Source organism: Cherax quadricarinatus, chromosome 13, assembly GCF_038502225.1.
Source record: "Cherax quadricarinatus isolate ZL_2023a chromosome 13, ASM3850222v1, whole genome shotgun sequence".
Classification (NCBI taxonomy): Eukaryota; Metazoa; Arthropoda; class Malacostraca; order Decapoda; family Parastacidae; genus Cherax; species Cherax quadricarinatus.
The window spans coordinates 33810604-33822974 of NC_091304.1; the positions used below are offsets into that span (position 1 = coordinate 33810604).

At 39.2% G+C, this 12371-nt stretch overlaps 1 protein-coding gene across 3 annotated transcripts in view; it reads right to left on the reverse strand.

Moving 5' to 3' along the window:
* The window catches only part of LOC128688722 (1-phosphatidylinositol 4,5-bisphosphate phosphodiesterase-like), a 224259-nt gene that overhangs the window by 75884 nt on the left and 136004 nt on the right, over positions 1-12371 (reverse strand). For all 3 annotated transcript variants that reach the window (XM_070084641.1, XM_070084640.1, XM_070084642.1), the window contains exon 13: positions 9687-9858. In XM_070084641.1, coding sequence (XP_069940742.1) covers positions 9687-9858 — 172 coding nt within the window. The remainder of the gene's footprint in view (positions 1-9686; positions 9859-12371) is intronic.

A 12371-nucleotide genomic window follows, 5' to 3' on the forward strand; every position in this document is an offset into this window, starting at 1 on the left:
TTCGGCCAATTCAAATGTACCAGTCGACATAACTCATGCCTATTTCGCTAGAACTCCATTTTTTATATCGAATGAGTACAAGAAACCACCCATTTACCGATTTCCACTATCCAATAATGTGGTCAGAAATTGGCAATTTTGCCAATTTCACACAAATTTCAAAAGATGCCAATTTCCAAATAGGGTCCAGAATAAACAAGACAGACATTTCTGGCACTAAAATAACATTTCCCCTGTTCATTACTCATGTCCCCAGGCCTCTGTTACATTTCTTTTGCTTTCCACTTTGAATTTTTCTTCTCACAAAAAATAGAAGTTTTATGTTATGCAGACTACTGCATTCGTGTAGAAATGGCGTAGAAATGGTATAAATAATATCAGGGCACTTGTGAAAGAATATTGCACTCACCAGTTGACGTGTATTGGACACGTAGCATGATTTGTTTACCTTTGAACTTTGGAAAAAATCGAACATTTCTGCTACTTTGAGCTCAATTTCAAGGTACTTTTCATTGTGAAACCAATCAAAATCATCTCAATTTCCATAATATGTCTTCCATTCTATAAAATGAGACCAGGAAAACTAAAATACAACCATAAATAGCGTACGAAAATACACTGCAAAATTCGCTGTTTTAAACCAAAAACACGATCGGAGTTTTTATTTTTTCATTATGCACTGTGTGCTGCAGGATTTTTTTATACCATGCACACTGACCACAAAGACCCATTCTTTCATATGTAGGCCTACCAGCTTTCTCTCGCTAGATTTGAAGGTGCTAGAATTTATGCGTACTAGTACAGTACCAACCCTAGCATGTAAACTGTACTAGTACGGCACCAACCCTGAAAGGGTTAACAAACATTAGTAAACAATCACTGGAATACAACAAAGTTTCTTTTAGACTCCATGACGAGGCCTCAGTAAGTAACTTCACTGCAGAGCTAGGGACGGTTGACTGGCCTTCAGAATTCTCCAATGCCAATAGTATCGATGACTGGATAGACATATTTCTTAATAAATTACTTAGACTATACAGTGGACCCCCGCATAACGATTACCTCCGAATGCGACCAATTATGTAAGTGTATTTATGTAAGTGCGTTTGTACGTGTATGTTTGGGGGTCTGAAATGGACTAATCTACTTCACAATATTTCTTATGGGAACAAATTCGGTCAGTACTGGCACCTGAACATACATCTGGAGTGAAAAAATATCGTTAACCGGGGGTCCACTGTATAACAAACATTGTCCCATAAAAATGAAACAGATTACGAATAATCAGCTAGGTTGCCCATGGCTAACTAACAGCATACTAAGATCCATTGATAAGAAACATTAATATGAAAAGCAATATAGACAGGGCTTTATACACAAAGAACTTTGTCCTTGAAAACAAAGAGGGGAATATATGAGAGTATAGTTATACCAATGCTCTTGTATGGGTGTAAGGCATGGGTGGGGAATGTTGCAGCAGGGAGAAGGCTGGAAGCAGTGGAGATGTCATATCTGAGGGAAATGTGTGGTGTGAATATAATGCAGAGAATCTGTAGTTTTTGAAACTAGGAGGTGGTGCAGGATTACTAAAACTATTATCCAGAGGGCTGAGGAGGGGTTACTGAGATGGTTTGGACATGTAGAGAGGCCGGAATGAAATAGAATGACTTCGAGAGTGTATAAATCTGTAATGGAGGGATGGGGTAAAGGAGGTTTTGTGTGCAAGGGGCTTGGACTTCCAGCAAGCATGTGAGAGTGTGTTAGACAGGAGCAAATGGATACAAATGTTTTTTAGGACTTCCTGCTGTTGGAGTGTATGCAAGGTAACATTTATAAGAACATAAGAGAGGAGGAACACTGCAGTAGGCCTGTTGGCCCATACCTGGCAGGTCCTTTTCAATACCAACCCACTAACAGAGCATTTGCCCAACCCACTTTCAGTGCTACCCTAACAATAAGTTCTGACAAATCTATTTACTCACATGCAAGTCACACTCAAATTCAACCTCTCTCATTCATGTATTTGTCCAACCTAAACCTGAAACTACCCAAGGTTCAATAACCCTACTAGGCAGACTCATCAACCACCCTATTTCCAAACCACTACTTTCCTATATCCTTTCTAAATATAAACTTATCTAATTTGAATCCATTATTGCGGGTTCTCTCTCGGAGAGATATCCTCAAAACCTTATTTATATCCCCTTTGTTAATACCCATTTTCCACTTATACACCTTGATCATGTCTCCCCCTCATTCTTCGTCTTACAAGTGAATGTGATTTAAGGGTTTTCAATCTTTCTTCATACAGAAGATTTTTAATGCTATCAATTAATTTGGTCATTCTTCGCTGAACGTTTTCTAATGAATTAATATCCATTCTGTAATATGAAGACCAGAACTGAGCTGCATAATCTAGGTGAGGCTTTGCTAATGATGTATAAATCTGTAATATAACTGCTGGACTTCTGTTGCTTACACTTCTTGATATAAATCCCAGTAATCTGTTTGCCTTATTATGTATGTTCAGGCATTGCTGTCTTGGCTTAAGGCTGCTGCTTACCATAACCCTCAAGTCCTTTTTGCAATCTGTATGGCTAAGTTCTATGTAATTTAACTTATAAGTGCTAGGGATTCAGGGAAACCAGAAGGCCGGACTTGATTCCTGGAGATTGGAAGTGCAGTGCCAGCACTCTGAAGGAGGGGTGTTAGTGTTGCAGTTTTATAACTGTAGTGTAAGCATGATTCTGGCAAGACAGTGATGGAGAGAATGATGATGAAAGTTTTTCTTTTACGGGCCATCCTGTGTTGGTGGGAAATGGTCAATGTGTTAATAAAAAAATAATAATAAAATAATTATTAAATGCTATGCATCAGTCCTTATCAAACTAATAAGAAAGGCCAAGTAATTGTACTATTCCATAAGATTCACCAAAACTAGAGGAGATATAAAACAGACCTGGAAAACACTCTCAAATTCTGGGCACCCACAAACTGAAAAGAACTAGGGATATTGTCCTAACTAAACCAAATGAATTACAACTACAGCTTACTGATACAGTTAACAAGATAAATGACTTCTTCTCAACCATAGGATCAAACCTTGCCAGTAAAATCCCAGGTACCAACGCCCGTGCAAGTGATTACTTAGATGGGAATTTACCAACCTCCTTCTATCTTGCACCTACCAAGCCCACTGAAGTCACCACAATTATCAAGTCACTTAAAAATAAATCAGGGAATCTGACTCAAGTCACACCATTATTATACAAACGAGTGGCTCATGTCCTTTCATCTGCTGTTTCATTACTCTTTAACAAATCACTAGAAACTAGCACTTTCCCAACACTATTAAAGACAGCAAGGGTTACACCAGTACACAAAGGTGGTGACCCCACAGTTGCAAATAACTACAGGCCAATATCAAACTTACCGTTGCCATCCAAAATCTTTGAGAAGCTTGTGCATAAGAGATTATATTTATTTATAACAGTGCAAAGCATCCTCAACCCCTGCTAATTTGGCTTCAGGAAAAACAAAAGCACAAATGACGCAATTGTAAAAAAGCTAGACCTGCTTTACACAGCACTGGAAAAAAATGAATATCTATTAGGACACTTTATTGACCTAAGGAAAGTTTTTGATACAGTAGACCATGGCATCCTACTCCACAAGCTTGACCATTATGGTATAAGAGGCCATGCACTTACATATTTGAAATCCTACCTTACTAACAGGCATCAATACAGTGGAGCCCCAGATATCGTAGCCATCAGATTTCGTAATACTCGGAAATCGTAAAATTTTTTCCTAAAAATATTGGTTCGGTGATTGTCGCTGAGCTTGGTAATAGTCATTTGTCCTAAACGCGTCTGCACGGCAACAGTGGCCCGACACTCAGTGTGCCATTGTTTATCAGCCAATGAGCATGATCCCATGCGTTCATACAATACATTTCATATTATTCCATTCTTTTAACCGTTTCAGGGTCAAGAGGCCCTCTCCTGAATTCGTTTTCAGGGTCGAAAAATTTTTTGGAAAAAAAAAAATTATTTTTTCTGATGAAAAGATAGAAAATCTTTTCCCGATCATAATGACACCAAAAGTTTGAAATTTGATGGAAAACTTACGGAATTATGCTCTCGCGAAGTTAGCGGTCTCAACGATGTTTAACCTTTTCAGGGTTTCGGCCGTACTAGTATGGCTTACGACCCAGGGTTTTTGCATAGGGCAGTCTTTGACATCCCTCATGCCAGTCTCTCACTATGCAAAAACACAATGCACATAAAGGGCCCAAAGATCTGGAACTCACTACCTGAACTGGTAAAGAATCCCCCGACTTCTTATAAATTTAGGAGTTTGCTTAAAAATCATCTCATCTCTCAATACTAACTAAATCATCCAAAACAACTTCTAATCAATTATTATATTATATGACCTCTAGTGACCCCTTCTCCTGTATAAATTACTAAATTTAAAAAGAGAAACTTTTGTTTTTCTTTTTGGGCCACCCTGCCTTGATGGGATACGGCTGGTTTGTTGAAAGATGATGATGACCCCTAGTCTTTTAAACATCTGCCAATCCATGAATTACCTCTTGAACCATTAATTGTAATTTTTTTTTTCAACAAGTCCGCCATCTCCCACCGAGGCAGGGTGACCCAAAAAGAAAGAAAATCCCCAAAAAGAAAATACTTTCATCATTCAACAATTTCACCTCACTCACACATAATCACTGTTTTTGCAGAGGTGCTCAGAACACAACAGTTTAGAAGCATATACATATACAGATACACAACATATCCCTCCAAACTGCTTATATCCCAAACCCCTCCTTTAGAGTGCAGGCATTGTACTTCCCATTTCCAGGACTCAAGTCCGGCTATATAAAAATAACTGGTTTCCCTGAATCCCTTCACTAAATATTACCCTGCTCACACTCCAACAGATCGTCAGGTCCCAAATACCATTCGTCTCCATTCACTCCTATTGAACACGCTCATGTATGCCTGCTGGAAGTCCAAGCCCCTCGCCCACAAAACCTCTCTTACCCCTTCCTTCCAACCTTTTCAAGGACAACCCCTACCCCGCCTTCCTTCTCCTGCAGATTTAAATGCTCTCCATGTCATTCTACTTTGATCCATTCTCTCTAAATGACTAAACCACCTCAACAACCCCTCTTCAGCCCTCTGACTAATACTTTTATTAACTCCACACCTCCTAATTTCCACACTCCAAATTTTCTGCATAATATTTACACTACACATTGCCCTTAGACAGGACATCTCCACTGCCTCCAACTGCCTCCTCACTGCTGCATTCACAACCCAAGCTTCACACCCATATACGAGTGTTGGTACTACTATACTTTCATACATTCCCTTCTTTGCCTCCATACATAATGTTTTTTGACTCCACATATACCTCAATGCACCACTCACCTTTTTTCCCTCATCAATTCTATGATTAACCTCATCCTTCATAAATCCATCTGCCGACACGTCAACTCCCAAGTTTCTGAAAACATTCGCTTCTTCCATACTCCTCCTCCCCAATTTGATATCCAATTTTTCTTTATCTAAATCATTTGATATGCTCATCACCTTACTCTTTTCTATGTTCACTTTCAACTTTCTACCTTTATACACACTCCCAAACTCATCCACTAACCTTTGCAATTTTTCTTTAGAATCTCCCATACGCACAGTATCATCAGCAAAAAGTAACTGTCAATTCCCATTTTGTATTTGATTCCCCATAATTTAATCCCACCCCTCTCCCTAACACCCTAGCATTTACTTCTTTTACAACCCCATCTATAAATATATTAAACAACGATGGTGACATTACACATCCCTGTCTAAGACCTACTTTTACCGGGAAGTAGTCTCCCTCTCTTCTACACACCCTAACCTGAGCCTCACTATCCTCATAAAAACTCTTTACAGCATTTAGTAACTTACTACCTATTCCATATACTTGCAACATCTGCCACATTGCTCCCCTATCCACTTTACCATATGCCTTTTCTAAATCCATAAATGCAATAAAAACTTCCCTACCTTTATCTAAATACTGTTCACGTATATGCTTCAATGTAAACACTTGATCTACACATCCCCTACCCACTCTGAAACCTCCTTGCTCATCCGCAATCCTACATTCTGTCTTACCTCTAATTCTTTCAATAATAACCCTACCGTACACTTTTCCTGGTATACTCAGTAAACTTATTCCTCTATAATTTTTACAATCTCTTTTGTCCCCCTTCCCTTTATATAAAGGGACTATACATGCTCTCTGCCAATCCCTAGGTACCTTCCCCTCTTTCATACATTTATTAAACAAAAGTACCAACCACTCCAACACTATATCCCCCCTGCTTTTAACATTTCTGTCATGATCCCATCAGTTCTAACTGCTTTACCCCCTTTCATTCTACATAATGCCTCACGTACCTCCCCCACACTTACATTCTGCTCTTCTTCACTCCTAAAAGATGGTATACCTCCCTGGCCAGTGCATGAAATTACTGCCTCCCTTTCTTCCTCAACATTTAAAAGTTCCTCAAAATATTCTCGCCATCTACCTAATACCTAATGTGCAACTTCAAGATTATTATTCTTATAAACATTCAACTTGACTACTTCGCATTATTTTTTTTTTTTTTTAACAAGTCGGCCGTCTCCAACCGAGGCAGGGTGACGAAAAAGAAAGAAAATTCCCCAAAAGAAAATACTTTCATCATCATTCAACACTTTTACCTCACTCACACATAATCACTGTTTTTGCAGAGGTGCTCAGAACACAACAGTTTAGAAGCATATTATTATTTTATTATCACACTGGCCGATTCCCCCCAAGGCAAGGTGGCCCGAAAAAGAAAAACTTTCACCATCATTCACTCCATCACTGTCTTGCCAGAAGGGTGCTTTACACTGCAGTTTTTAAACTGCAACATTAACACCCCTCCTTCAGAGTGCAGGCACTGTACTTCCCATCTCCAGGACTCAAGTCCGGCCTGCCGGTTTCCCTGAATCCCTTCATAAATGTTACTTTGCTCACACTCCAACAGCACGTCAAGTATTAAAAACCATTTGTCTCCATTCACTCCTATCAAACACGCTCACGCATGCCTGCTGGAAGTCCAAGCCCCTCGCACACAAAACCTCCTTTACCCCCTCCCTCCAACCTTTCCTAGGCCGACCCCTACCCCGCCTTCCTTCCACTACAGACTGATACACTCTTGAAGTCATTCTGTTTCGCTCCATTCTCTCTACATGTCCGAACCACCTCAACAACCCTTCCTCAGCCCTCTGGACAACAGTTTTGGTAATCCCGCACCTCCTCCTAACTTCCAAACTACGAATTCTCTGCATTATATTCACACCACACATTGCCCTCAGACATGACATCTCCACTGCCTCCAGCCTTCTCCTCGCTGCAACATTCATCACCCACGCTTCACACCCATATAAGAGCGTTGGTAAAACTATACTCTCATACATTCCCCTCTTTGCCTCCAAGGACAAAGTTCTTTGTCTCCACAGACTCCTAAGTGTACCACTCACTCTTTTTCCCTCATCACTTCTATGATTCACCTCATCTTTCATAGACCCATCCGCTGACACGTCCACTCCCAAATATCTGAATACGTTCACCTCCTCCATACTCTCTCCCTCCAATCTGATATTCAATCTTTCATCACCTAATCTTTTTGTTATCCTCATAACCTTACTCTTTCCTGTATTCACCTTTAATTTTCTTCTTTTGCACACCCTACCAAATTCATCCACCAATCTCTGCAACTTCTCTTCAGAATCTCCCAAGAGCACAGTGTCATCAGCAAAGAGCAGCTGTGACAACTCCCACTTTGTGTGTGATTCTTTATCTTTTAACTCCACACCTCTTGCCAAGACCCTCGCATTTACTTCTCTTACAACCCCATCTATAAATATACTAAACAACCAAGGTGACATCACACATCCTTGTCTAAGGCCTACTTTTACTGGGAAAAAATTTCCCTCTTTCCTACATACTCTAACTTGAGCCTCACTATCCTCGTAAAAACTCTTCACTGCTTTCAGTAACCTACCTCCTACACCATACACTTGCAACATCTGCCATATTGCCCCCCTATCCACCCTGTCATACGCCTTTTCCAAATCCATAAATGCCACAAAGACCTCTTTAGCCTTATCTAAATACTGTTCACTTATATGTTTCACTGTAAACACCTGGTCCACACACCCCCTGCCTTTCCTAAAGCCTCCTTGTTCATCTGCTATCCTATTCTCCGTCTTACTCTTAATTCTTTCAATTATAACTCTACCATACACTTTACCAGGTATACTCAACAGACTTATCCCCCTATAATTTTTGCACTCTCTTTTATCCCCTTTGCCTTTATACAAAGGAACTATGCATGCTCTCTGCCAATCCCTAGGTACCTTACCCTCTTCCATACATTTATTAAATAATTGCACCAACCACTCCAAAACTATATCCCCACCTGCTTTTAACATTTCTATCTTTATCCCATCAATCCCGGCTGCCTTACCCCCTTTCATTTTACCTACTGCCTCACGAACTTCCCCCAAACTCACAACTGACTCTTCCTCACTCCTACAAGATGTTATTCCTCCTTGCCCTATACACGAAATCACAGCTTCCCTATCTTCATCAACATTTAACAATTCCTCAAAATATTCCCTCCATCGTCCCAATACCTCTAACTCTCCATTTTTAACTGACAAATCCATTTGTTCTCTAGGCTTCCTTAACTTGTTAATCTCACTCCATATATACGTATAAAGATACACAACATATCCCTCCAAACCGCTAATATCCAGAACCCCTCGCATTAATATTAAGATTAAATAAGATTTTAATAAAGTTAACCACTATTATCTTGTCTAGTTTTAAGTAGTTACTATGCACTAGAATTAGTCTGCCTGAAATGCCCCAGCATGATAGTGGCTTTCTTTGTACTTAGCAAACCAAAACTGTAATTACACATTGTAACCTTTACAAAGAAATGAATCTTCATCTTTATCATGCACTACATGGGGCAGGATTATTTTTATATGGTGCACCCTCACCATATAGACCCATTCTCTCATGTCTTGGCCAAAATTTATCACTCACAGCTTATCTGAGTAAGCTGAACCCATCACAGTTTTAGGCACACACCCTGAGCTCAAAGCCATAGTATTATGTTAAAGACTGCTCAAACTCTCCTCAGCCCTTTGAATTATACCTTTGGTAACTTCATCTTCAAGCTTCAATGCTCTGAATTTTATGCATAATATTCTCACCACACATTACCCTCAAATATGACATACTCATTGCCTCCAATCTTCTCCTCATTTTCTTATCCTTAAAAAAGACATTCCTTTATTTATTGTGTACTGAGCCAGAAATTTTGCTGCAACAAAACACTACTCTTCACTACAAAAAGGAATCACCAAATGATATAGTTCAGGACTGCACAGAAAATGACCATTCAAGAGAAACTGGACAGCAGAAGGGAGGGAATGGGGTGGGCTGAGTTAGAAAGTATTACAGATGTTGTAAACTGGTGATTTTTGAGGCTCTCAGTATGTTGTTATCCTAAGTGGTTCCCCAGTACATGTATACAGAACAAGTAACCCTGTGAATGTGTGTACATGAAAGAAAATATTTACTTTTTGCCTTTTGCCAGTTTTTCAATTGCACTGCACTGCCCTTTCTGGATTGATAGACGCTCCTTCATGTGTCTTTTTCTCATGCTTTCAAGTTCCTTCTGCTGTTTCTTGGTTGCTTTCAAGAAGTTCTTCTGTGAACGGAGTGTCTCAAGGTTGATGGGTTCAAATTCAACTGCAGGAGGAAAATGATTTATCAGATTCTTTAAAATGGTCTGAAGCATTAAATTAAAGGGAAAACAGAATAAAAACAATGAATGTATACTTTCTAGAATACATAAAGAGGATATGACTGAAATGTACGAAAAGAAAACCATAATATAAAGAACTCACAGCAAGAGATTCAAGTTAGATAAATATACATGAAGTATGACATAACCAAGTGGTAAAAAGAGAGACTTTACTAGTACAATGTTTTACCTAAATGAAGCTTTACCAAGTACAAAGAATATCACAATTAGCAATAAATATATAGTGCTGAGAAGTGGTAGTCAAGCGCTGGGCATAGTTGAAGTTGAGATGTTACATCTGGTGTAGGTGAGGTGACTTCTCAGGTCAGAGTGAGGTCAGGTAATGTTTGATATGACCTGATTCACAAGGTCAGGTCTTGGTTAACTGTGTTTTCATATTTCAGAATAGTTTGGCAATGTGTTTTGCTTAAAGTACTCGCCTCTATTCTATGTGATGGTCTTAGAGATAAGTATAGGGCTACTGATTCAAGCCATGACTGCCTCTCTCTGCTGCTTTCCTGCTATAGCAGGTGGGATTATTTAAAGTTCATGAAATGTGCATGTGCCTTTTTGAGTATCACACATCTATTCTGTGTGACATATGACCTACTGGTACAGCTGTGTTCTTGCAGTCAGGTATCCAAGTCCCTCAATGCTTCTCCTATGAAACTGTACCCCACATGGAATACTGTATACCTCTGCTATGACTGTGTTCTTCATGCAGTGGGGAGTCCTGGTAATTTCTTTTATAGTTTTTGAAATAAGTACCACTACTCCAATGTCAGCTGTATGTACTGTACAGTCATTGCAATGGAAGCCAATCTGTCCTGTGGGTAGAATTAGCCTGTGGTTGACTGCAGTATTTTCTCTAGAACTGACACCGTATTTGGGAAATTTAAAAAAAAAAAAGAAAGGAAAAAGCTCTTTGTATGTATTCTTGTTCTGCAAGTAGGATGTTCATTGCTACAGATCCTGAAGTCATGTAGAGGGAAACCTATTATCATTCCTCTCTCATTCTGAGGTCATGAAGAAATAGAGGATTAAATTGCCTTTTTCTGTTGGCTTTCTGTAAGCTTTGTATCTGAAGGTGCCATTATCCCTGATAAGAGAACATCAAGAACTGGTAGGAAGTCATTCTTTTCCTCTTCCAAGGTGAACTATATAGAGGGTTCCACTTAGTTGAGTTGTTTTTCTGAAGCCATGTACTATGACAAAGACATCATCAATGTATTGAAACCATATAATGTGGCAACCAATAACGATGCTGAACTAGTCTCTTTCCAGGTGCTCAATGTAGAGGTTGGTACAGTACTGAAATGTCTCTTCTGACTGACTTCAAACCTTATGCACTGGTCAAACTTACTTAGAGAAAAACATAAATTGGTTTTGCCTGTGTAGGTTCCAATTTGCCATTTTTATTGAAGAAGCTGGGAAACTTGGAATACTGGTTTTCATGTGATAAATTGTAAGTGACTCAACTATTGGCATCAAAACTTCAATGCCAATAACATGATAATAAAACTTCTGAGCTGCTTCAAATTTAATACTGGTGAATTTTGAGTTATTCATCTCTGATATACTGTAACTAGAAAATGCCTCTTCAGACTGGCTTTAAACTTTCAAAACTGGTGCTTCTTAGTGGAAAATTTGAGCTGATTTTAGGTGGTGCAAGTTCTATTTTGTCCTTTTTATTGAAGGAAATTGGGATATTAGTTTCCATGCACTATTCCCATGGCATGTAATGAGGCACAAGGGGCTGGGGTTTTGCAGTGTGGGAATACCTTTCTTGGATTGTGCATTGACCGAAATACATCTAGTTACACAAGAAAGTGAAGGGTTTATCTTGTGCTACTGCCACGAAAAATATTTCAGATTGGAGTTCAAAGGGCCATTATATAATATGCTGTATGAGCTCTGCACATCACTGGAAGCAAAGCTTATGGAGTCCTGGCCAAACCAACCACCACAACCTCCAACAATATATTATTACTCTACAATACCACAGTATTTTTCTTGGTTGTTACTCTCTCATATGCATTCATCCATAGTATATGCTTGCTTGATACAAGGTGTGACAAGTTCCTACATATTGGGTTCAATTTGGTAAGAAAATATGGCTTATGGGAGCAGGTGATGGTGATGGGTGATGGTAGCAATAGTTAATATTCCTGTCACAAGTTTATACAGCTATTGTACAGCACCACATCAATCCTCTCCACATATATTTCCAGAGCAACAACCAACAACTACAACATAATAATGGAAAACTATTATTTTTGACAAATAATGAAACTTCAACACTCTTTTGGCTTTTTTAGACGTCTCGAGAATGTAATCTTATTTTTCCAGTATGCTCTTCAGTTCTTTTTAACACAATTTCAGGTAACATTCCAATTTTCAGGAATGTGTGTGTTTACCTGGAGTTTACCTGGAGAGGGTTTTGTGGGTCAACGTCCCC